At 40.1% G+C, this 26,469-nt stretch overlaps 1 protein-coding gene across 1 annotated transcript in view; it reads left to right on the top strand.

Moving 5' to 3' along the window:
• Window positions 1-24,832, top strand: part of TRPM8 (transient receptor potential cation channel subfamily M member 8) — a 52,948-nt gene extending 28,116 nt beyond the window's left edge. Inside the window, exons 15-25 of the mRNA XM_085304411.1 lie at window positions 418-530; window positions 1,452-1,668; window positions 5,812-5,903; window positions 6,917-7,058; window positions 8,722-8,893; window positions 9,410-9,587; window positions 13,926-14,116; window positions 17,048-17,147; window positions 18,534-18,567; window positions 22,343-22,429; window positions 24,767-24,832. Of these exons, the coding sequence (XP_085160537.1) occupies window positions 418-530; window positions 1,452-1,668; window positions 5,812-5,903; window positions 6,917-7,058; window positions 8,722-8,893; window positions 9,410-9,587; window positions 13,926-14,116; window positions 17,048-17,147; window positions 18,534-18,567; window positions 22,343-22,393 (1,290 nt within the window). The 3' untranslated portion in view covers window positions 22,394-22,429; window positions 24,767-24,832. The remainder of the gene's footprint in view (window positions 1-417; window positions 531-1,451; window positions 1,669-5,811; window positions 5,904-6,916; window positions 7,059-8,721; window positions 8,894-9,409; window positions 9,588-13,925; window positions 14,117-17,047; window positions 17,148-18,533; window positions 18,568-22,342; window positions 22,430-24,766) is intronic.
• The last annotated feature ends 1,637 nt before the right edge of the window (window positions 24,833-26,469 follow it).

Raw genomic sequence — 26,469 nt, 5'->3', positions numbered from 1 at the left:
GCTGAAATAGGAAGTGGCTGATTTGTCCACACATGTTAATTCATGAGGGGAAGGTTTGATTTAGAGCTCTAAATCATAGCTAGCTARATGATAGAGCCTGCCAGAACTGACTTCTCCCTTGGCACAGTTTCTGTGTGCACATAGTGTGAATGTACTACGTGGTGTAAAAGTACCATASAAATCTTGTCAAGTCCTGCTCAACTTTGCTTTGAACTAATCCTGTGGAGAGAATAGCTGGATTAAGCAACTAGCGTATTGTAACTGATGTAGAAAGCTTTTCGTATTGTTGAACTGGTAATCCCAGTTACTCCTCTGTTTTAAATCTCAAAGCTTTTCTCTAAATCAAATATCATCTGATAGTATTCCTGGGTTATTTTGTTGCTGTTAGAAACTAGGATATTTTCTTCTTCCCTGCAGAATTTCCTTTCCAAGCAGTGGTATGGAGAAATTTCAAGAGATACCAAGAATTGGAAGATTATATTGTGTCTGTTCTTTTTCCCTTTAATTGGCTGTGGTTTCATCTCATTCAGGTAATGAACTGGGTTCTCATTAGCAGAAGTAAAGCAAGTCAATGTAGTCCTAGAATCATAGAATAACTGAAGTTGGAAGAGGTGTGTGGAGGTCTTCTAATCCAAGCCCTGCTCTAAGCAGGGTCAGCAGTTTGCCTAAAGCCATGTCTTGTTGGCTTTCGAATGTCTTAGGGRTGGAGACTCAGGCTTTAGAATATCTCCAAGAATGGAGACTTCACAACAACACTGTTCCAATATTCTATCATCCACAAATCTCTCCATTTTAAGTGTTAACATGTGTTTTGCTTTATGATAGTAGCTGAGTTGTGCAATGAGCTTATTCTAATCAGCTCACCTAAGCAGCAGATGATTGTGCCTGCTGTATGGATGGAAAAATGATAGAGTTGCAGGTTAATTGACTTATCCACAGAGAACAGATAGGGAGGTTTACAGCAGAGCTGAGGATTGGCATGGCCTGATTTGAAATCAGACTCACCTTTTGCTACTCGTAGGTTCTCTTGTTACAGCATGGTCACATGAGAAAGGCTACTGATAGGCTGCTGTAGCTCAAGAGTGGGCGTAAGTGGACCACAGACAGCTTTCTTTTGGCTTATCTTTAGTGTCTGTGCCATTTCTACTAACAAATGCTTTCTGAATGCTGCTAATAATTAGATGAGGGCTCAAATAAACATATTTAGTGGCTAAATGAGATTTTTGATAGATTACTTTCTCATTTTGATCTGGAGTTAAGATGTGCCATTTTACTTGTTTGCCTGAAGCCAGTGGATGCAGAACGACTGGCCTGCCTGAATATGTGTTGACAGCCTTTAATATTCTGTGCTAGATTTTGCATCCTTCTAATTTTCACTTTGACAAAGAGCATGAATGTTTCCAGACATAAAAGCTATGTTTTGAGATCTTCTCCTACCTTTAATTCTCCAGGAAAAAGCCTGTGGAGAAGAGTAAGAAACTCTTGTTGTATTATGTGTCTTTCTTCACCTCTCCGTTTGTGGTCTTCTCCTGGAATGTTATCTTCTACATTGCTTTCCTGCTGCTCTTCGCCTACATCTTGCTCATGGATTTCCAGAAGGAGCCTACCATCCTGGAGATTACCCTTTACGTGCTGGTCTTCATCCTGCTTTGTGATGAAGTGAGACAAGTAGGCAGCGCTAGAAAAGCCTTGGCTTCCCCCCCTCCCCGCTGTAGTTGCATAGTGCAGTGCAGGCTGCTTCTAAATTACAGGGGAACTGCCTCCTGTGAGATATATTTGGGGAACTCAAGGAGCAATGATTTTTTTTATGATGTTTAATTCCTACTTATGCTACAATAGTTGCAGTGTTTGTGGGCCAAGAGGAATGTGAATGGGTTTTTGAGGCTGTGTGAATAAACTGATGCCACTAGGGATATTTCTCAGGACTGCTTGGCTCAGATTGCCAAAGCAGTTGAGAATGTAGAGGTTAAATTTAAAGGAAGCTGCATCTAAATGCATACTTCTAGATTAAATGTTTCCTGCTCCTTCCTCACATACTTGCTTTGTGGACCAATGAGCCAGTGTCAACATTATTTTTTCACCACATATTATTAAGTATTTCTAATGTTCTTTTAATCAAACATAAGAGTTGCTACTACTTCCATGTATTCCCAAGGACCAGATTTGGACTGCTTACTCCACTTACACTGGTGATATGTGGGAACAGTGTGCTGGACTGCCTTTGTAGCCAGTCTGCATCCCCCTAACTGATATGCTTCTCACTTCATGTATAAGCGGATCACTTTATCRAAGGAGGCCTGATATCTGATAAAAAGGAAATATTTTCTAGACTAGACTAGACTATTTCTAGAGTAGAAATGCCAGATAAGTTCTTATTCTTTCTCAGCATTGCTCTGTGCTGTCTGTGAAGATACTGACTTTCAAGCAAGCCTATTTCCACTAGTCAGCATTCAGAATGGTGGGGCTTGAGTGTAGAAGAGAGATCAGGGAAACTGGAAAAGAAACAGATGTGCAAATTCAGTGCAGTGCTGTTTTCCAATCATCCTGTAAAGCATAATCTCCAAAATGAGTTTTTCTGGGTGATCTGCTGGATCAAGACACCCTGCTACAAAATTCTGTACATGAGCTCAGATGTCAGGACACCCTACCACAGATTTTCTTACGTGAGCTCAAAAGGCATTGCTGAATCTTAATGCTACTATGCTTAATTTACTACATTGACTATTAAAATTTTAAAAAGACCATGTGGTACCCTGTTTAAGGCAACTTTACTTCCTAAGAAAAATGGGGGAAAATTAAAAGACTCTGTTGCAATAAAAACACTAATGAAGTGTTTGTTTCTGCTGATTTAGGTTCTGGTGTCTCTGGACCTGTCCTTGCACTTCCTGTGTGTACCCAGCAAAGATCCTGGGAAAAGCCTTAGAGATAAAACCTTTTTTTTTTTCCAGCCTATGCCACTATTTCTTACTACCCTGAGCAGGTAGAACAGCTTCAGGTACCAATAATCCCACTAGYAGCTAGTGACCAGACTGTACCAATCTGATCGTGGGAATGGAGTCAGCTAAAATAGAGAATATATTGAAGAAATCAAGTTATGGCGTATCTTTTAGCCAGTGCCYTAGCTTCAGAAATAATTTGCTAAGAAGCCAAAGACAGAAGAGCCCCACTCCTCCAAGCTTCTCAGAAAACTTCCTCCCTGGCTTTGTCTCAGATGGATTTGAGAGTGCCTCAGTCTAACTCTACAGTCAAAATAGTACCTGTGCCCTTAATATTTAGAGAAAGAGGAATGTTTCACATTTTGATTTTTCATCAAATGGAAATAAGAGTAAGGTTGCCTGGGGTCCTACTGTAGTTGTTGCARTCACATAATTTGTTTGGGGGAGAAGTCAGAACTCTGGTTAGGAAGTGATGTGTGTTCTGTGGAGGTGAAGCTGCTAAAAGTTGCTCCAGATTTAAAGCAGATTGTTTCACCAAGCAGGAGAGGAAAGAAAAAAAAATCCCAATTTTTGACATGTTGGCTCAATCTGTACCTGAACCACAAGTCCCTGCCACCTGTTTTTGCTTCTATCATAGCAATAGTGAAATTGGAGATGCCTTTTTTCCTGCTATCTTAGCTACATGGATGTAGCCTCCAGCCAGGTGAGTGGGTAGACTGGTGGGATATGCAGGAAAAAAGGAAAAAAGAGGGGGRAAAAAAAGTTTTCTTAAATGGAGAAAGAATGTGGACAGCACCTACGTGCAGGCTAACTCTTAACAGTAGGAACTGCTTGATTTTGAAAGGACTGATTTGCAGTGCAAATCTCTCTCTCTCTTTTTTTTTTTTTTACAGATATCTGCCTCCATTCTCTCTCTGCTCCTGTACTAGATCAAAACCCATTTCTTTTCCATTGATGCCCTGATAAAAGGCATAAGTTGTAAACCTGCTGCGTTTAGTACAATTGTAGTTCAATGTTAAACTTATTGCTTTGTGAAAGCCATGTGGACTCTATGTATCCAGCTGTTTGCATAAAACACCCATTCAATGTCATTTCTAGCTGCTTCACCTTASTGAAAGCAAGAAAATTTGTTTAATTTAGGAAGTTGCTAGAGGGCAACAACCTAATGTCAATGTTGTGGGTGTTGAGACATGCTGTCTCCAYTCAGTGCTCAACCTTTGGCAGGTTAAATAGTAAGAAAGATGTGCGTTGGTCCCAAGATACTGGAGTATAGTACTAAAGTGCTGGGTAGTGTCTTGGTAGCTGCCAAATTCTGATCTGTTGATCTTCGGTAATACATCCCATTATGTGAAGAAACTGCAGTTACTGTGCAACTGAAACAGGAAACTGAGCTTTCATTTCTTTGCATTCAGAAGGACTTCCTTCCCATTGTGTCTGTATGTTTCCCTTGAGTACAGAATTACATTCCTTGGATCTCTCACTTATTAGGGTGATTAACTGATCTGCACTCTACTGATTCAGAATTATTATTAGCGCTTTGGTTATTTTACTGAAAGTTTGAAAAAGAAAACAGAGCTACTTCCCTCACATACCTGTGCATAGCAAGTTAAAGCCCCTAGGATACACAGAGAAAACCCGAAATTAATGTCTTCGGCCACTAGGTGCCAGCATTCTGCTACATAAGCAGTTTATACTCTTTCAGAAATGGGGAAGTTGCAGACAAGGTAGCCTGTAGCATTTTCAAGGCTTGTTGCACCTCCAATTATCTGTCAATGCATGAAATTATTTTCAGCAGCTGAATGTGAAGTAATGGTTTTGGGCTGATCTTGCTATTTACTGGAGACAAGTTAAACATGGATAAAATTGTGGGTTAATGTAAAGGGCTGACAGTCAGCAGAGGCTTTACAGTGGGATTTCCTTATGATCAAGGACTATGTTTGTTCATCTGGGGTTGGTGGAGACTTTTTTGTTTTTTTTCTTCCTGGTTAAGCTACTTTTCATAGTGAGTCAGTACTGACCTGGATCCAGAAGTTGATTCCTGTACATGCTTTGCATCTAGGGTGCACTAGCTATAGTTCAGTTTGGGGAATGGCAGATGTTCTCACCAGCTTTGCAATTCAGAAACGGAAAGGCATGTAATTAAAGCATAAATTAAGTCTGCATGTTTGACCAAAGTCATTAAAATTACTGAATGAGCTCTGCAAGAAAACACAGATTAGAGTACTTCAACTGCCCTGAAACAAGTGACCCCATAATGTCATTCTTTCTCAGTAGGTCAAGCAAGACGCTCTTAACCTATTTGGCAGTGATTCTGCTGGAGCATACTATGATCTACCCGAAAGTCCCTTGGCAGCATGTGTTCTCTATGTATAGTAATCTCAGTTTGTCAGGTGTATTCTTCAACTCCATCAGAGCACAAGCCTCCATATCATTGAGTTGTGTCCTTTCAATAAATCCCATTGTGTCCGCATATTGGTGTCACCAATTTGCTTATTGGTGCCAGTGCAAAAACATTAGTCTASGACATCTGGACGGAGGAGTAAAATTGTTAACAAACCCTAAACAGAAAATCTTCACCCATAGTCTTATCAGAAGTTAGCAGTAGAAAATACATTGACAGTAATTTCTGGTATTGCTGGGTATATTAAAAAATTTGGGGGGGAATTACAAGCAATCTGAACTCTGATATGTCCATTCTGTGTGTTGAAACCGTAATTTGACAAATAAGCAATCCTAACTATTGCAGTGGATAGAATATTTACCCATGAGGAGCTCCAGCGGGAGACATGGGAGGGAGGAAGTACTGATGGACGAGTTCTCCAAGTCAGTGGCCAGTGCTACATGGTGGTTACYTTCTGCTCTTTTTACTTTCCAGTGGTACACAAATGGCAGTAAGTATTTCTCAGATCTGTGGAATGTCATGGATACGCTAGCAATCTTTTACTTCATAGCAGGGATTGTATTCAGGTGAGTAGTATCTTTTCTTGTGGCCATGGTATGGCTTTTTTTTCCTTTCCAGGTTTTGACTATAACCTCTAGATTTTGGGAAATAATGTCTTTGTTACTTGTGGGGGGAAAACTCACTGTTATTTATGAAGGCCACAAAGACGACGAAACCTTGACTCTAAATCTTAACAAAAAATGTTTTGTTCTGTTCAGTTAATGGAATTTGAGTCCATTTCTGGACTCAGAGGAAGCTTCCCTAAATTCAGATCTTCTTGGGCCAGCAGAACAGCCCTTCTTAATACTTGGCTTTCCATGACCATTTTAACAAAGAGATTACTGAAATGGTATTAAATTTTATGACATTCCCTTCAAGAATGGCTATAGAGAGCACATCATACAAAGTTGCAGGGAATGGCAAGATGGGTAATGTCTCAGAGAGCTAAAAGTTTTCTTTGGGATTTCCCGTGTCTTCTGTTATTGACTGTTTAGTATGGATGGTATAGACTGTTTCAGCTTTAGTGTGTTGTATTTAAGAGGACTGTAATTCCACCTCTACTGTTCTAACAGAATCTCATTAACTTATATAGGCTGGTTTATACGAATGGTGAGTTAATAATGACAAAAAAATCATGGAAATACATTTTACAGTATAATCATTCAGTCAGTTGTAACTTAGTTCTTGTTGCCTCGATTCACGAGAGTGGTCATTGCACTGTGATGTTTCGGGAAGGCTAAAGGAGTAGCTAAAGGTACAAGATTCCCTTGCTGTTAATATTTAAGAAGGGGAGGGGAGACAAAGCAATGATTTAGCTAAAATAGGGCGTGTGTAAACAAACTGCAGGTTAACCAGTTTTACCACATGTCATCAGATGGGAGTGGGAGGGTAAGGGGATGGGGCCCTGAGTGTCTGTGCCCTTTTTCATAATTACTCACTTTCTACTTCCCATAAACTGTTTCACTTTCAGGATTTTTTTTTTCTACCTTCTTGCTTTGCACAGCACTTCCCTTCATTTTCTTTTTTTTCTCTTCACTAGGCTTCATTCATCCAATGAAAGTTCTTGGTATTCTGGGAGAGTCATTTTCTGTTTGGACTACATAGTTTTTACTCTGAGGCTGATCCATATTTTCACAGTTAGCAGGAACCTAGGACCCAAAATTATTATGCTACAGAGAATGGTAAGACTGACAGCCATTCAAGAGAGTCTAAATAAATGATGTGATGCCTTATTTTTCCTCCAGAGTGAAATTCACCACTGTTCTGATGATGGCAGCAAGTTCTCTCCTTTTCTTAAATCTGCTAAACAGRATTAGTTAAGATTTAAATAGGACCTAATTACGAGCCCAGCCTTTTCTTTTCCCTACACACAGGGTTGCATTTCACGCTGAAGATCAGGCTGAAGAACAGGGAAAATACTTGCTTCCCAGTAGCTTCTGTCATAGGTGTCTCAAATGTTTCAGTGGTATATTCAGTAGCTTATTTGTTAGCCACGTATCCTGAACTTGACGACAACAACAATAAATGGTATAGGAATAGGACTTTTGTCTTTTAACACATCTACCACACAAAGAACTGGAGAAGCTGGTGGTGAGGAATCTCTCTGTGGAGTTACCTGGTTAATTCTGTCCTTCGTGGTGTGGGTGAATGTCTCTTAGCAGACTTTGAAAGGATTGGGAAGAATCTGGAATTACAGATAATGCAAGATAAGGTATGAGTAAGATGCACCTTGCCCTAGGTATGGGAGTGGGGGTCTGTTCAGGGAGCTGGAGCTGATCTTYAGTCCAGTAATACCTCTGCATGCACACACACATATACTCCAAAGAAAGGAGATTTGAAGTGTATTGAACAGAGGGAGCATTTGGGGAGTGACACTGAGAGAGCAGGTAAAGTGAGTATTGTCAGATGTCTTTGAGAAAAGTTCTCTTTTTTGCTTTTTCCTCCCCCCTTTCTACAGTGGCTGGGTTGTCTTGGGCACACTGTGCCATAACAAGGACTGACACACATGGAATTTAAAAAACAGGTGTGTGGTGACAGTGGAAGTATTAGCATGGACTGCAACTTACTCAGAAAGCTTTTGTTTTACCTTGTACACTGCTGCAAAGTAAAAATCTAGAGATTATCTGGTCCTAGAGTGCCTTATGATGAGGAAGCAACTACAGAGGACATTGCTGTACCTCTTTCTCTTGTTTGGCCCACTTCAAAGGGGACATGGGGCTGGGTAGGTCTAATAATAAAGCTGATTGTGGTTGGTGGGAGGACAGATCTCAGTGGAGGTGGATGTGCAACTGAAAAGGCCTAGCTTGGAAATTACCAGTCTTTGGTTACCCTTACACTGTTAAGAGCTGGAAATTCGTGAAGCCCTTTACCAGGAGTATCTGGAATATTGATGCTGGTTTTAAGCCATTCAGGATGATATTTTCGGAAGTYGCAGCTGCTTTCATCTGACACTCAACTGCCAGGTCTGCAGCCATAGTTGTGATATTAGTCTATAGATATAGACTAGTCTGTATATAATCTATATCTATAATCTTTCGTGTGAATCTAGCTTATGTGAGTAGAGTCTGCCTGTCTGCCAGTGGGATATCCTGTATTCTGAAATGTGCCCTATTCTTACGATAGCTTGAATGTTTTTGAAATTCCATGAAGGCAAATGGTCAGTGGTGTGTGTGTGTGTTGGTGACCATAAATCAATAGAGCAGTGATCTGAAAACTTGCATTAAAATGTTGCTGYATGTTTTGCAGTTTTGTTTTCCTACCCTTATATCAAATTAGGGAGGCCTGTTGCAGGGTTYGCAACAGGCACACAGTGCACTGATGTGTGTGTTTGTTGACCTTTTCCAGATGATAGATGTCTTCTTCTTCCTCTTCCTCTTTGCTGTGTGGATGGTGGCCTTTGGTGTGGCCAGRCAAGGCATCTTGAGGAAAAATGAGCACCGCTGGGAGTGGATATTCCGATCAGTTATCTACGAGCCATACCTGGCTATGTTTGGCCAGTACCCTGATGATGTTGATGGTACCTGTCTTATCTGGGAAACTGTCCTGAGCAAGTGGAAGGCTCTGTCCTTTCAATGGTTGTCCATTATGTGTTATGGGTGTGTTTGGATGGAACAGGAATTTCTTCAGCTGTGATGTTCAAGGGGTTAGCAGCTGAATGGTGGCCCAGGCTAAGGCCTTTGAAAAGGGGCCTGTGGTGAGAAATCGGTTCCCCTGTACATCTGATATAGTTCCTTACTATTCAGCCCTCCTCTTTTGCAGCTTGTCTATATAGATGCTCCTTACAGCCAGCCTTCCTCTCCCTTCTCACAGCTGAAATAGCACTCTCTATTTGAGGTGCAGCATCTGTCCCAATCTGATCTGTCTGCTCCAACGTCTTAGATCCCTTCCCTCCRAGTAGCAACAAGGCAAAGTTTTAGTCTGATGGGGAGGGGTGGAAGAAGGAGAAAACATGTTTTGCGTTTGGTTGTCATACCTGAGGCAGAAAAACAGTTTGCTATCCTCCCCTCTCTCTCTCTCTCTTCCTCTCTCTGAGGTACTACATACAACTTTAACCGCTGCACCTTTTCTGGGAATGAGTCCAAGCCTTTGTGTGTGGAACTGGATGCCAACAATCAACCCCGCTTCCCAGAATGGATTACCATTCCCCTTGTGTGCATTTACATGCTCTCAACTAACATCCTCCTCGTGAACCTGCTGGTGGCTATGTTTGGGTATGTAATAAAGGAGTGATCATACACTTGTGATCTCTTTATAAATAACTGAGGAAGGGAACTGAGTCCTGAAAATCTGCAGGAAGCTAGGCCTTGGACTCTACCTGTGTACTTTGCAGAGGATTTGCTGCAAGTAGTCTAGACAGGGTTCCCAGCTCAAAAGAGATCTCTGAAGTTAAGGCTGATGTGGAAAGATGAACAAAGACAAAAGATTATTCAGTATTTCTTTAGCAATCTGATCAAAAGTAGTAGTGTGTCCTGGGAATGGATTGCTGCCTGTCCTTTTACTGCTTCTATAAGCATCCTTTGCACACTGTTGTCAGAGGACATTGAAATGAATGAGGTTTGCCTCACAAGATTTGGTCACCCTTGCATGGTAATCCTGGAGCCTTTGGGTTGGAAAAGAAAAACAGATTTCTAAGATTTTGGTTTTACCACAGGAAAAATTGAATTTCTGATGAGCTRTGAGTTTAGAGTCCTGTTCTCTTCCAGTTTACCTGCTAAGATATATAGTATTATATATTATAATATATAATATATAATATATATRTATTATATATTTTAATAGTGGAGCTATTTGTTTTATACAACCCTTGCCCACAAGTCCAAGTAATACACTTAGCTTTAAAAGTGCACAACTGCCTAATACCTGTCTCTCTGTGGACATTTTTTAGGCATATGGTTTTTGACTTAGGCTGGCTTCATGGTCATACAATTTGAGGATAGTAATGAACCTGTTCAGACCTTTCTAGGACAGAAAACTGACTCACATGAGAAGGAATCTTCTAGAGTGATAGGAATGAAATATATGAACTTTTAATGCTTGCAATTTCCTGCTTCCCTTTTCTAACCGGTGCAGCAAATAGCCCTCAAGGTGCCTTACAGGTCAGGTGAAGGTTTAGTAGTACACCCTCTCAGGCTCAGATGTGAGCAGTCGTTTAGTTAGCTCTCCTAGGCTATCTGTCTTCACTGTGCTCCACCCCAGTGTTTYATCCTTTCATTGCCAGATTTTCTCCCCGCTTTCTGCTTTTTTGGCATTCTCCCACCAACAGATTTCATTTTTTTCATAGCCAAATTGACTTTCCTGTTGTTTATTTATTCCTATGTATTTTTTATAGTTCTTTTCTGGTTTTGTATTACTGACAGAGTTATGGAGTGGAATACTTCCTATGCAGTACAGTGACCACTGGAATACGTATATGCAGTGAGCGTGAGACTTGAAAGGTTTGTTCACTCTGCAGCATCAGGTTCGTTGGCAGACCTGATCCAAGGGCTATAAAAGGGAGGATTTTCCTCCTACTACTTTGAAGAAAATGCTTGGATCAGCTATGCGCCAATACGCAGTTCAACACACTCTCTGGCTGCAAAAGAAATGAAAAGTAGACATGTGCAAACCATCTGCTTATAAACACAGCCATGGATGATGAATGTTTAGCTGTATGATACTGTCTGCTAATTCCAAGCCCAGGAGCAGTAATCCTGGAAGGTCATCGACCATGTGCTTGCAAAGCAAAGTAAGACAAATTTGCTTTACACATCAAGTCAGAGGACGTACATGACTCGTTTACTTTGCATTGTATCAATCTAAGAACACATCTGTGTGCAAGCACTTGGTAGTACTTCTACTCTGCTGTCATGTAAATGCCTACAAAACACTTTTAGAGAAGAACACTTTCGGAAGAATGCACACAGCAAGAAAGAAGCCTCCATCCTCTTGGCAAAGTTCTGTATGACTGTGGCTCAGTTTCAGTGCTTTGAGGTGTTCTCCATGTCCCTGCTGGGCTTTGTCCAAACCCCTGTGGTACRCACAGAGGGTGATGTTTGGGTCAGTGCTTTATTAAGCATGAGTTTCTGCACAACTGACCTTGCTGTTGGACTGAATTGAGTTATTACCACAGTCCTTTTATGACATTATGGTTTTATTAACCAGAACTGCTGCTTGGCCATGATGGGTACTGAGGCTTTGGTGTTTTACTGCTCTGTTGAACCAGCTATTTATTGTTCTGACTTACACTGCAGGCAGCGGGCTGCATCTTCTCAGGACATATGAAAGGACTTAATTTTGAAAAATGCCATCAGCTCTGTTTTCATATGGTAATTTATCTTTCTGTGAATCTACCTATCAAGAGACCTATTATGGCATCTTGTGAAGTGTTAGCCCTTGAAGATGAGTCAGACATCTGAAATGTGGTGCTAATAGCTGTTGACCTTTTCACATACCCTTTGAGTATTGGTTTGTGAAATAAAAATGGTGACGATTGTGTACATCGCCTAATATTTTGACTATATAGGGACTAGCAACACCAAAACAGAGTTGGTCCTCAGGGAAGTGTTTCCTAAAGTTTTTTCACAAATCTTTGGTGTTTATACTGCAAGCTTCTAGACAGAGGTGAGTTAAATAAGGGAAGTCCCTTGCTCTGACTTGAGAGCAAGTGGTTCAGCAGAGTAAGGCTGTGGTCCATGCTACGCCATGATGTGTCTAGATTAGTATGTGCTTGGCAGGAGTGGCATTCTGGGATGGAATGGGAGATGGGAAGTTGCAGGGAGGAGGCATGAGGAAGGCAGCTTGCTGGAGGAACATCTGTTGCTGCTTTCCTGGCATGTTTTGCAGCAGGGAATTCTGAGACTTTCTGTGTTTCTCAGTCAGGAAAACAGATTTCTTGAGATCTACTACAATTCTCTTTGTGTTTTGATGGTACTCTGGCTATGACAGGCTTGGTAGAAATTTGCTTTAGGAACCTTGTTATTTATAGGATAAACTGAGGAGTTTTGGTTTGCCTGAGGGARATCTCCCTTCTGAATGCTAGTGTAGTTTTTCCTGGCTAGTCTGAGATCAGATTCATTAGCATGATGATTTGAGAACCCCTCAGCTCTGGGATCAGCTCTCCCCTTTGTTATGAGCATTTCCTTCCATGGTGACCTGGACTCCATAGCCACTCAGAAAAGTGAGTTTTGGCAAGGCAGTTAGAATGGGTGCCAGGAAAGACTGTTGGAACATATCTAGCTATTATACCTGTGTTTTCTTAGCCTGCACAGGACCTTGGAACAGAAGATAATGCTTATGATCCCTAGAAAGGGTGAAAGCAGTTTGCATTAATAAAGGAAAATGTAGCAGCAAGCCAGGTCTACCCTAGAATCTTTTGATATTTGTTAGAACATGAACYTATTTTAACAGCACCTAGTGGTAAAAGCTATGGTTCATATAGTTATGCCAGTAAAAACCTACTTTTTTTTTTTAATCAATTCAGCTTATTTTGTGGAAGGACCTGGCATGAATTCTCTAATGACCCTCTTAGAGCTTTGCTTAGTGCATTTTGACGATAGACTGAATAGCTTAATGGAGCAGCAATGTTGAATTGTACTGAACTCAAGAAGGCCTGTAGGCAAAGAGCAACCTGAGATGTTTTTTCTTGATGCTTTTAGAAATGTGCACATCTGTGAYGGCTTCTTCTAAGACCAGTGTGTGCATAGTATTTGTTAGCCTTTTACAATGCTGGTGACTATTAGAYGTAAGTCCAATCAGTCTCTCTGTGTTGTTAAAATTAATACGTTGTAGKTACAACAGTGAATCTTGCCTCTTCTTTGCATCCAGCAAGTGTCAACTGAAAAAGGTGAATATTAGTTTACATTTTACATACTTCAAATATTTCTGAAATTAAGGATTGCGTTTATATTCGAAAACTATAGTTAATTTCCAACAGAATACTTGTATGTGAAGGTCTTGGTTTATCTCCTGAAAAGATCTCATGAGGATCTCAACATGGACATTTTGAAAATATCCATCTGCCCTTTAATGACATGGGTGAAAGGTCAGGCAATACGTTAGCTGTTTGCTCTTGCGGCTGTTGCTTTGCTAAGTTCATACAGTGTTTACTACAGTAGGTTTGATGCATGACTGGCRCTCTCCTAATACCTCTACTAAAAATCTCAGGAGCTTTTCATTCTTTGTAAATGGTCTATTTTTAGTAAGTTATCTGGTGAATTAAAGAGGTGCGGTATTTTGCAAAGAAGCATCTTGTTCTCATGTGTCTATACAGGAAGAAAAATTGCCTAGAGCTAAGGTAGTGAAAGTATGTGGASTATTTTCTCCCTATTCCTATTTTTCAGTTTATTTGTAACCAAGGGTTTTTCCTTCTGTCTTAATTCCTACCATCTGCAGGTTTCTCTCTAGAAAGGAAGATAAACTCAGTAACCTCCTAGTCAGTAAAAATGACCAGCTCCAGGACAACTTTACAAAAACATTCTCTGCTATAACAGAATAAAGCCACGTTACTTGGCTCTGATGGAGTTCTTTGGTGAGTAACTAATGAGATGTATTTTRTTTTTTTTGTCTGTTAGCTACACTGTTGGATCAGTACAAGAGAACAATGACCAAGTGTGGAAGTTCCAGCGTTATTTCTTGGTCCAAGAATACTGCAGTCGCTTGACTATCCCCTTCCCTTTTGTCATCTTTGCCTACATCTTCATGGTGATAAAGAAATTTTTTAAATGTTGGTGTAAGAATGAAAGTAAAGAGCCATCTACTTGTTGTGAGTAGCATTATTTCTTATTGCCTAAGAGTCAGCTTTGTGACAAGTGCATTGCAACTCTTCCATGGCATGCTGTACTCAAACCAGGCAATTAGTGTTTGTTGGGGAGGGGAATTTTCAAGGGCAATGTAACTCCTGGAGGAAGTGGTTGTTGTAGAAATGAGTCGCAGCTCATTCATTTTTTCTATCCAATGTAAAACCACAGTGTTGGTGGAAGTCTTTCTGATGCTATTCAAATCAAAGCCCCTGGCTGCTTTTCATACATAATCTTCCTTGAGTACTCAAAGTTGCACTCTTTCTGGGATATGGGGAGTTACACTGCTAGCTTCTTTTGTTAAGCTTCCGATTGAGCTTTGAAAAAAAATGTTGCTTTGTTGTAATTTTTTAATAACTTTTCTTTGCTAAATAGCTTTTGTTGTGCTATGGTTAGGCAGATTTTTGTGTGCTACCATGAGACCTACTGCACTTCAATATTATGCAGAATCATACAGTGCTTTCTTTTGTCCAAGCAATTTCAAAGCATAGTTAGCTTATGTATGTAAATGACTTGTCTTAAAATTAATCCTATCTGTTTAAAGGTGCCTGTGCTACTTTCTGTCTTTGAAAGCTTTTTGCATTAGATCACCTCTGCTACAAGTTACTTTTAAACATACAGAGCATGCAAGATCAAAGATTTCATGAGGCTTGGGTACAGTGCAGGAGGAATGCACTATCCATTCAGATGCTGATGAGAACTGAAATGAGAGGTTTTACGCTTTTCCTGCAGACCATGAAGATGACTTTCAGCTTCTGTGGTTTTTGGATGAATTTATTCACTGCTCTAATTCTCTGCTTGCCACTGTATCTTCTGGAATTGTGTTTCTTTTTCTTCTCCTTTTACAGTCTTCCAGCTAATGAAGCTCATTCCTGCTAGGGCAGCCTGATAGAGTGTAAACTTCTTTAGAGGCTCTTTTGACAGAAAGAGTCTTCTGGCCCTCTGGGCATAGCCAAATAAGAAAACTGTATCAGGAAACCATCTTCAAAAATGCAAGAGTGGACAAGTCAGTCCTGTAGCTTTTTTCCCCTTTATTTACTCAGAAGGCACAGATATGAATTGTTTTAACCCTTTTTTTTTTAATTGTCCTTCCCCCCACCCCCTCTCCGAGTGTTTTCTCTGTTGTTGTTGTTGAGTGTTTTCTCTGTTGTTGTTGTTGAGTGTTTTCTCTGTTGTTGTTGTTGAGTGTTTTCTCTGTTGTTGTTGTTGAGTGTTTTCTCTGTTGTTGTTGTTGAGTGTTTTCTCTGTTGTTGTTGTTGAAGTGACATTCGCAGCAGATGACAGAGGCTAAGTTAATTGACAGACTTGTTCCCATCTATCAGTAACTTGACTATTGCCCTGCAGCACAGACTAGATGTGTTATTAGTTTAGGAGAAAGATACTTGCTTTGGGGTATAACATTTCTTAGCACTGACAAAATTATCTTGCCTTTCTGAAGCAGTGTTTGATTTCCTTCTTGGGGAGGTAGTCTAATTGCAAATATTTCTTCCCAAGTGGTGCATGATGAAAGAATTAAAGCCAGAGTATCATTGCTGTGCTGATGAAGAGAACAGAGAACTACATGGAGGAAACAGCTCTAATATTGACTATTGCAAAATCTTAGCTTTTCCATCAACTCTTACAGAAATATTCTGATTGGGATTTGAGCGCTTAAATGTCTGTGGATATATTGGCTTAAAAGTAAGGCTGTATGAGGTCAAAGGAACTCTGGGTGGTTGAATCACAGCTTAAATCATTTGTCAGCCATGGACCTGTCTCAGGATGCTTGATGTTTGCAGAGTGACAACAAAATTCAGACTTCGAAGCCACCTCTCACACACATCATTCCCAGCCCCTCTACCTTTAGCAAAAAAAAAAAAACCAAAAAAACCAAAAAAAAAACACTTTTGTGGTAGGTTTCCTCAAGTGAAATATGTATATATGTAGYGAAGCACAATTCAGAGCCTCTGTTCCCATACAGCCTTTGATTATTGTTATGCTCTGTGACCATGCAATGTTGAGGAGTGATGTATATGTCCTGTGGCAATCAGAGCCATGTGCTATTTGAAATGTCAAGTTACCGAACCTGAAGGAAGTGCTGGAGAACTTTTCCATCTTTTTGGTGTTATTCCTCATCAGGATGCCTCAGTTTCCTTCCTGCTTTTACAGCTTTTGAGGTAAAGCTTGTTCTGACTATGTTGTGACGGATATGGACATGCACACATCTGTGACTGAATCAGGTGCTTCTGGAGCCAGATCTTTTTAGTGGGGTTTGTGCTATTCTGTTAGAACAGGATAAAATGCAGAAGTGTTTTCCTGAAGGACTTTGACACCTTAAAGTGTGTCTTGCTATGGGTCACTCTTTAATTTCCAGCATCAACAGGAGATAATTTCTAGAGAAGAAAATGCTTCGAAATGTTTTATTTCAATGATAAGTCATAGAGTATGGTTCTTAATAGATACTATTTCTAATGACCTGATATGAGATAAAGTCAAAATGATTAGTGTATATGCAAATTTTAAAATCCACTTTGGAATTTTCAGGAATGTTTTGTGTCTGTCAAAATGACTGCCATTTTACAAAGCAGTTAATCAAAACTCAAAAAGTTCTAGAGAGAGTCTTTTGGGTTTGGGAGTTGTGTGCGTGTTGTGTGTGTGKGGGGGGAGGGTTTGTTTGTTTGTTTTTTGGTTTTTGTTACATACCAATTCTGGCAGTCAGGAGTATACAGCAAAATGTGTTAATGTCATATTTGTAACAGCTGGGAAGGAGGGTTGCAAATGGTTTGTATACAGAGAACAGAATCATTAGTTTCTGTGAATGCAAGCACTAACCTAGCCTTTTCACATCTCAGCACTGGAGAGAAATTAAGTTAATCTAGTGTGTGTTTTTTTTTTTTTTTTTTTAATACGTTTCATAGGCTTAAGAAATGAGGACAATGAAACCCTGTCATGGGAAGCTGTCATGAAAGAAAATTACCTTGTCAAAGTCAATACCAAAGCAAATGATTCATCAGAAGAGTATGTCTGCCCTTTTTTGTCTTCACTCTTAACCTTCTGTCAAGTATTTTTAATAAAATCAAGTTTTCAGAAGCTCTGAATGTTTATAAACTAATGAGCATTTAAATAAATCTCAACCTAAATGTGCCCATTTCATCTTGAATTGAACAATTGTTTGTTTTTTATTATCTGCTGTAGCATGGCTTCAGAAATAGTTCATTGGGCTGCTAACATATTAATGACAATGTTGCAGGTTTATAATTGCATATTATACACACAGTATCTGRGTAGATGTGTTAAGCACACTTGTTTCAAAATGTCTATCATAATATTTCTCAGATAATTTCATCTTTCTGTATTTGAGTATTTCCACTTAAAATTTGATCAGAAAATGCTCTATTCCAGTAGTAGATTGAGGTCTCATGGTGGAAAGCAGTTCTRTGTGAGAGCTAAGTAGTTTTATAAAGTTATACAATTAGCATAGAATATTTAAAATGTGGTCTGAAATATCAAGGATTACAACAGTATCAATGTGTATGGAGATATCTACCTTGCATGACCAGGAGAGACTCTAGGGGATGGGGAAAATGCTGTTTGGAATTATGGGATTTGAAAATTTAGTGACTGGAACTACTTTTCTTTGCCTGTCAGATCACAACACTCTGGTTATTTTYGGGGTCTGTCCTAGTATTTTCAGAATAATAATTTAAAAGAAAAATGTTAGAGAAAGCTAGAAAACAGCAATAACAAACTGCCTAGTGTTTGATGTGTATGATAGTGTAATTTTGTAGCTAACTTCCAACAGCTTAGAAATTTCCTTAAATCAAAATATAATGGAATAACCGATAAGGCTGAGTGGGAAGGACCAGACTTTTCTAGGGTGCTCCTCTCTCCCTGCTGTGGCAATTGATGTCTTTAAATGTTCCTGTTAAGACTACGCAGAGGCACTCAACATTGGATAATAAGCTGAACAAAAAAATGAAAGAAAAAGAGCTTTTATATTGGAAGTAGAAGGATCTTGACAAGAAAAATGGAAAAGTGCAGCACTAACAGTAGTTTGTATATTAGCTTATCATATTTGTAATAAAAACAAAACTAAACCACTCACAGACATGCCTTCTTGGAAAGAAGAAATGGTGGTGTTTGGAGCAGGGACATATGCAGTCAACCTATTTTGTAATGGACCTCTGACTATGTGCAAACASGACAAGCTTCTGAGAACTTCAAACTCTGGAGGTGCCTTAGCTCCAGTCTTTGATAAAAGCTGAGGACTAGATGTGCTAATTTTAGGTAGCCTTYTGAAAAGCAGTTCTGCATAGTTTTGTAAAGGGAAGGAAGGAAAGAAGCCGTAGATGGCTCTAATGTGTGGACTCAATCCTYTCTTCTGTGTTGTCTTTCTATTTTCAGGATGGTGCATCGATTTAGACAACTGGATGCAAAGGTATTTGTGTTTTGGACCACTCTAGGGGATGTGCCTCTGGGAAAGCGGGTAGTGGTGCACACAAACTTAGCATCAGTGGGAGCTGTTTGCAGTTGTTACCATCATCAAGACCTCGTTTTCATAGGGCTTTATTAACATGCTCCTTTGCACTTTTGATTCTCGGTGTAGCTTCATGTTATGCTGGGAAATGAAGTAGAGGATGCTTGCTAAGCATCATCTTGTAGAAGTGTTTCTTGGTATTATTTGGGTGGCATAGAAATAAAAGCAACTTCTATTGTATAAAATTTCAGTATTCTGCTGTGTAATGGGCCCATGAAACACTGATAGGGAGGGGGGCATTGCACAGTCAGAGTAACCGTTCTCAAATCCATCTTGTGTCAAGTTTAGCCTCTAGTGCTGAAGACATGATCATTAATTCTACATTTTCTTGTTTAAGCTCAGCTTATTAAATGTAGCAACAGTTCAGATGTATTGTGGCAACCCTGATTGTGCTTCTGATAGCACAGAAAACACAGAGAAYGCTCCTTTCATATTGCAGGGTGGGAAGACTTTTAATTACAAGAATTCTGTGGCCAATTCACTTACCTGTATTACAGAGATTAGAGATGTCCTGTGTTATATGTGTATAAAGCTATGACCTAGTGGAGACACATCATTATCAGAACTGTCATAAAAGTCATACTTTCCATGACTGTAATACTGAAAAGACCTAAATATTTTTGAGAATTTGGCTGAATTATGTGTTTGGACTCTAAGGGGGATTTACAGTAGTGTGAATGGATGGCTACACACTCTTTAGGAAGGACAGGCCAGAAAGGCGATGAAGGGAGTCACCTTTTATGTGAGAGAGCAAATGGAATGCATTGAGCTCTGCCTAGGGGTGAATGATTAGCAGCCTGAGAGCTTATGGGCAAGGATTAAGGGGAAGACTAACATGGATGACACTGTTGTGAGTGTTTGCTACAGGCCACCTGATCAGAAAGAGGAAGTAGATGAGACCTTCTGCAGATAGCTGGAAGTAGCCTCRGGATCACAGGCCCTGGCTCTCATGGACCACCCTGATATCTGCTGGAGGAACAACACAGCAAAGCACAAGCAATCCAGGAGGTTCCTGGAGAGCATTGATGATAACTTTCTGATACAGGTGATGGAGGAGCCAAYGAGGAGAGGTGTGCTGCTGGACCTTATCCTAACAAACAAGGAAGGGCTAGTTGGAGATATGAGGGTTGGGAGTAGCCTTGACTGCAGTGATTATGAGATGGTGGAGTTCAGCATCCCAGAAGGAGGAGGCAAGGCAAAAAGTAAGATCACAACCCTGGACTTCAGGAGAACAAACTTTGGCCTCTTCAGGGGATAGGGCCCTAGAAAGAAGAGGGGTCTGAGAGAGCTGGTTAATATTCAAGATCACCTCCTCCAAGCTCAAGAATGGTGCATTCCAATGAGCAAGAAGTCCATCAAAAGGAGCAGGAAACCTGCATGGCTGAACAAAGAAGCTCCTGGCAAAATTCGAACAGAAGAAAGAGGTGTTCAGAATGTGGAAGAGGGGACAGGCCACTTGGGAGGAATATAGGGAGGTTGTCTGAGTATGCAGGGATGTGACTAGGAAGGCCAAAGACAATTTGGAGTTTAAGGTGACAAGGGCTCTCAAGGACAGCAAGGCAGGCTTCTTTAAATACATCAACAACAGAAGGAAGGCTAGGGAGAATGTGGGCCCACTGCTGAATGGGTTGAGTGCCCTGGTGGCGAAGGGTACAGAGAAGGTTGAGTTACTGAATACCTTCTTTGCTTCAGTCTTTACTGCTAAGGCCAGCCCTCAGGAATCGTAGGCCCTAGAGACCAGGGAGAAAGTCTGGAGAAAGGAAGACTTTTTCCTTAATGGAGAAGGATTGAGTTAGAGATCACTTAAGCAATGTTGACATCCACAGGTCCAAGGGCCCTGATGGAATACACCCACAAGCACTGGAAGAGCTGCTTGATGTCATTGCTAGGCCAGTCTCGATCATCTTTGAATAGATATGGAAAGCAGGAGAAGTGCCTGAGGACTGGAAGAAATCAACAGGCGCAAACTGAAACACAGGAAGTTCCACYTGAACATGAGGAAAAACTTTTTTACTGTGAGGGTGACAGAGCACTGGAACAGGTAACCTGGAGATGTTGTGAATTCTCCATCCTTCGAGATATTCAGAAGCTGTCTGGACACAATCCTGGGAAAAATACTATAGGTGACCCTGCTTGAGCAGGAGAGTTGGACTAGACTATCTCCAGAGGTCCCTTTCAACTTCAACTCTTGTGTGATTCTGTGAAGAACAGTATCCTTAGAGGCGCAAGTGTGAAAAGGCCCAAATACATTTCAAAATATTTATTTGGATTGCTGTCAAKTAGCTTATATTGCAAACTAATAACTTTTCTTTCAAGACTGAAATGGAAATGGTGAGGGACTGAGTGTGTCTGGTGATTTGCCTTTTGAAACTGAGCGAAAACATGATAACTTTAATTCTATACTGAAAAACAATATACACATTGCACCTTCGTACCTTCAGCTTTAATGACTGACATACACTAAGACCTGTGCATAGGAGTAGTGCTTTTGATAGCAAGGTATCCTGGCTCTGGCTTGAGATGGTGACCTGAAAAAGAAGTCTATAGATATAACTGAGTCACAGGCATGAGTCCCGATTGTGGGGTAAACTGTTTTCTAAGCTCTGTGTGAGTGTCTCAAGGAATAATGAGCTTTGGTTACAGTAAGAGAGGGTTAAGTTAAAGTTTAAAAGTTTTGTAGATTTGAAAGTAGCGCAACATGGATTTCCACCAGCTGCATTTTCTSAAGAGACTGTGTAGGCCTTGGTCAGGATTGTCTAGTTCATACCACTTCTGGGGGCTGCTGTAGATGGCCTTTGGAAGTCACATCCAGCTTTACGTGCTGCTGTTTTTGTGACAGAACCTCTACACTGCTCTGTGTGGACTTTGAAGGCAGCAGCTCTGTGCATCAGCATTAAAAACAGTTTGGCCAGTTAATTCCATCTAATCCTAATTTCATAAACAAGCATGTGATTTCTCTGAARCATCTTATTCTGAAGAGTGGCTTCTCAAAGGAATAAAATCTTGTTCTTCCTGCATTATAGAATTAAAAATTTCTCCTTGGTTCRGCACTGTGGTACATGCATATAATAGGTGTTAAAGGAAACTAATGTTAAAACCCACTTCTGTATGGTAGATTGGCTCCACATTACTTCACTGAACTGTAATCTTTGTTACTTTGAAGGAACAAAAGGAGATGGAATATAGTTTGGAACCTGTAGCTGTCATGATGTCTGCTTGTTAAATATGTGAAATACATATGCATTAAGACTCTATGCATTAATTGCATTGCTGAAAGCTGTAATTGGGGATGTCCTTTCAAATATTGTCATACTTGGGATTGTATTTGGTGAGGCAATTACTTATTAGCTTTATTACTTACTCAAATTGCTTTCCTGTGAAAAGCAATATTAACACTGCTTCATTTGCCACCACAATGTGATTACTTAATAAGAAGAGCAATTAGTTATTGGTTCCTGACTGATGACTGGTATTCACAGCCAAGAAAGCAAGTTCAGTATTGTATGCCAGTTGTTGCTGATGTTGTATAGATGCTTTAGGGTATCTTAAGGTGCTTACTACTGCTTGCTTGTTCTGTTCTCTTCCTTTTTCCCACATTCCATGCTGCAGTCATCTATTGGAAAGAGTTAGATTGACTTTATGTATATATAAAGTCATCCCTCTTTATACTTTCCAGCTCTGTGATTTGAAAGGACTCTTGAAAGAGATTGCTGGCAAAATCAAATGAATGAAGCTGAAATCCAAGAGCAGCTACCTGAGCAGGGTAAGCCCTTTTTAAATCCATTCCCTGACCTGAATGAGTTATCAGTATCTGCAGTGTTAAACTGGTATATCACTGGAGGAAGAGTTAGTGTTAATTATTGATGCTTGTATTGACATTGTCTAATATTAGAAGAGAAATATAAGAACTAAATTCTCTCCTTTGCTTGTTTTTTTGTTTTGTTTTTTTTTCCTCTGAAAAATGCAGTTTTCCAGATGGTGTTTTCCATAATTTTTGGCAGTGTTTAAAATATCTTATTTTGCTTCTTTGCCTTTGAAAAAAATGTGAATGACCCAAAGTTATTTTAACTGTCTTTGTGCTGGAGACCCTCTGGAATATTAGGAGCTGCTGTGCTGAATTCATTATAGTTGGTTCATTTTTAACTCTGAGCACCATAAAAACTAAATAGGAAAGACAGACTTGAGGGTGAAAGCAAGTTTTATTTTCTCACTGTCAAGATGGAGTGTTATGGTAGATCATGATAGCCATCCTGTATCATCTGTAGAGTGAAGAGTGGATCCCAAATCTCCTGAGCTGCAGTCCAGTGTCTGGTCATAAGGCACATGTCCTTTTTCATCACAGTCTATGGAGCAAATGATCTGGGAAATGAATTCCAAGCCTAATGTTGCTGTATGCAGTGAACTCTTGTTGTCTTTAAAAACATCAGGATAATAAGGGTGGCTGTGGTAGGATTTAATCAGCCTGAACTTTTGAGCCTAACTGCTTTTCCCTTAAAAGTTTTTTTTCTGTCTGCAAGACAGCTTCCACCTGTGCCAAACGGTTCCCAATTCAATTGTTTCGCCCTCTTTCAGGAGATGATTTCATATCCACTGAGGTCCAGTTAAGCTTGACTGACTTCCAACCCTCTAATAAAATCTGAAGGGATTACTAGTTACTGGGCATTTTCTTGGATGCAATAAATTCAAAGTCACCTAGAGGGCAGGCCACAGAACTGCAGAATAAYTGAGGTTGGAAGGGACCTCTGGTTGAACCCCAGTTCAACCCCTGCTCTAAACAGAGCCAGTTTAGGTAAGAGGTAGCTTGCAGTTTGCCTGAAGAATAGGCTGCAATTCAAATAAGAACAAATGTAAATTTTACAGTTACCATGGAATCACTACCTATGCAAGAACAAAATGGGGGAAATCTTACGAGGCAGCAGTTCTGCAGAAAAGTGTCTGGGGATTGTAGCCCTTCTGAAATAGAATATCTGATGTTCTGTTGTCTGTGAGATGTATGAAGAAATCCTCCTTACAGCATGATGAATTGTCAGTTGAATACAGCATTCAGTGTTAACACTAAGCTTCAAGGAAGATGTGGAGTGGTTGAAAAGTGTTCAGAACAGTGACAAGAGCAACAGGAAGTCTTGGAAATAATTTGTAGGAAGAAGTGAATGAATTACGGTTAGACTGGGAAAGAAAAATTTAGAGGAAAGCAGTGGTCTTCAGACAGACTGTAGAATGGTAGAATAATTGAGGTTGGAAAGGACCTCTTGAGCTCTTCTAGTGCAGCCCCTGTTCAGAACAGTGCCAGCATAGAACAAAAGTAGCTGTACCTGGGAGGAAATTGTCCATTTTTTTGTACACATAGGAGGCCTAATTCACAGCAAGGTAGTTTTGAGTTAAGTAACAGGAAATATTTTTTGACCAGTAATGGTAGCTAAGCACTGAAACTTGTGTGAGGAGTCTTTGAAACCCTGTTTGAGTAACTTGTCTTCAGTGTTACAGATATATTTGATCCTATCTTGGGGTAGGCAGATGGAGTGACTGAAATGGTCTCTGGAGGCCTTCTCCATTTCTCTGTTTATGGTGGAGCTTGCAGAAATGMTCCTTTGTTTTACTCTGCATTATAGATCAATCAGTGGCTTGAAAGGATGGAGTCCCTTTCCAGTTCATGCCTGGTAAACTGTCTATGTTGRGTCATGTGACCAAACTGTCTTGCAAGTGAGCTGTCCAGGCTTTGAAGCTGATCTCTGACAGTCCAGCAGGACTAGTATAGTAGTATAAACAGAATGGTTGGTGTCTCACAGGAAGTTGATGTGCATTATGCTATCTAATTTGAAAGGGTGTACTTACAGCTGTACTGTCTTCAGTACGAGATGCTGGATTGGCCAATACAGGCATATTGATTTTGGCTCTTATTTTTGCTTGCATGTTCTGGCAACTGGTATTACTGCTACCCTGCTAACACAGAAGCTGTTGGATGGCTGCAGTGTATAGCTACTTGACCCCAGGTGTTGCGTGGGACATCTAAGGTTCAAAGTGGATGTCAAGAGGAGAAAAACAAAATGTGAAGCTGGGTTGGGAGCTGAACGCTAATGTTTTTTTCCCTTTGCTCACACAGGTGATTCATCAATAATTTCTCAGAGATGATGGTAGCCACCATGCTAGATGTAATCAATTCAGCAGACAGTGTCAGTGTCCAATCGTGAGTTACTAGTTTCTTTATATTTTTTAGTCTTAAGAGAAAACCCTTTCTGCTTGTTGCATGAAGATGGTAAAACATCAAGGGGACGATATTTCTTCTGGGAGAACTCCAAGTTACCAAGCCTCCTTTTTCCCTCCTCTCCCCTGATGATTGCTGTCAGTAGGTAGTCCTTGTCAGCTGCTGTTAAAATGCATTCTTAATTCCAAGAAAACTGGAAGAAAGCCTGCTTCTGTGCACACAGCATATTCTCATCCATGTGTGRTGGGAAAACATGTTGCTCCAAGTGGGTGAAGACATTTCCATATGCTTTAATGTTTTGGTGACTGCTTAAATTCAGGGATGCAAAGCACTGGTGTAAGTGGAAAATGCTTTCTACTGAGGAATGCAGCTGACTGAGCTGAATAATTTTTCTATTGGAGAGGAGGCCAGCATATGGGTAGAGTTTGTAGGTGACCTTTTAAATTCACCTCCTTTGCTTACACATCTGTAATGCCAGATTTGACTTCTGTGTTTACTCAAGCTGCTGCTGTGTTCACATTTTTAGCTAAAAATTGAATAATTTTCTGGGAGGGGGAGGGAAGGGCTTGTCTGCTTCACATTAGCCAATTTTACTGTATGCAGTATGTTGCATGATCCCAGGGTGTATAGTGCTACCAATAACAGTGTCACTTGTTGATATATGAAAAGATCTTAGTATTTCCCTGTTGAAAAGATTATGAAGGACTCCCATTCATTGACTTCTCTGGTAGTTGGCTTGCATCATAAATGATTAAGATAAGTTTTCTTTCAAGAAGTGAATTTTCCCATGTTACTGGTCTGCCTTTAATGTGGAAATTGTGCTTTTAGTCCATTTCTTTTATGTATGAAACCTGTAATACACTTACCAGCAGCTGTAGTGATCTGTTCCCTTGTACTCTTGTAGATGTAGCTTTGAGCCATGTTGTAAAAAGTCAAAAGCATCCTTGTGGTCATATTCACAAATTAAACAATAAAGTTACTTTGGCTTCTTGCTTTCTTTCTTTATGATGGGAGAAGAGGAAAAAGAACAAAAACTCATTTCTACTTTCTATTTCTGTTACATCTGTGACATTTCTGACATTTCTATTAAAAAAAAAAAAAAAGTTGTTATTGTGGCTGAGCTTTCTGTGTTGTTCCTGGTGTTTGCTGCCTGTGCACTGAACAGAATCAGTGTAGAGGCCAACTGCCCTACAGAACTGCAGTGCAACTGAACAGGCTTTGAGTTATATCCAGTGACAGTTGTGTTAATGAGCCATCAGCTACTTAAAGAATTCTTGAATAATTGGAAAGTCATTTGGCAGGAGTCACTTTAATATCAAGAAAAATTTCTATAGGGATATAACTAAACTTTAAGAGTATTACTTTGTGATGAAGCTTTCCAAAAAGTAAAATTGTAGGCCAGATTTATCTGCTTGATAGAAAATTCCTGATCTGTAAGACGTGCCAAGTGCTGTCAAAGTGGAAAGCAGCTTATACTGCCAGCCCTTTAGAGCTGTAGCTAAATCCTAAAGTAAAATAAGAAAGGAAGTAGACTTTTTCAGCTTACTCAGGGATCTGCGTTTCATTAGGAGTTGAAAATTAGCTGGTGCTTCCCTGGTAAG

Source organism: Rhea americana, unplaced genomic scaffold, assembly GCF_003343005.1.
Source record: "Rhea americana isolate MKP2758 unplaced genomic scaffold, rheAme1 scaffold_209, whole genome shotgun sequence".
Taxonomy (NCBI): Eukaryota; Metazoa; Chordata; class Aves; order Rheiformes; family Rheidae; genus Rhea; species Rhea americana.
This window is presented reverse-complemented; position numbering and strand designations above follow the sequence as displayed.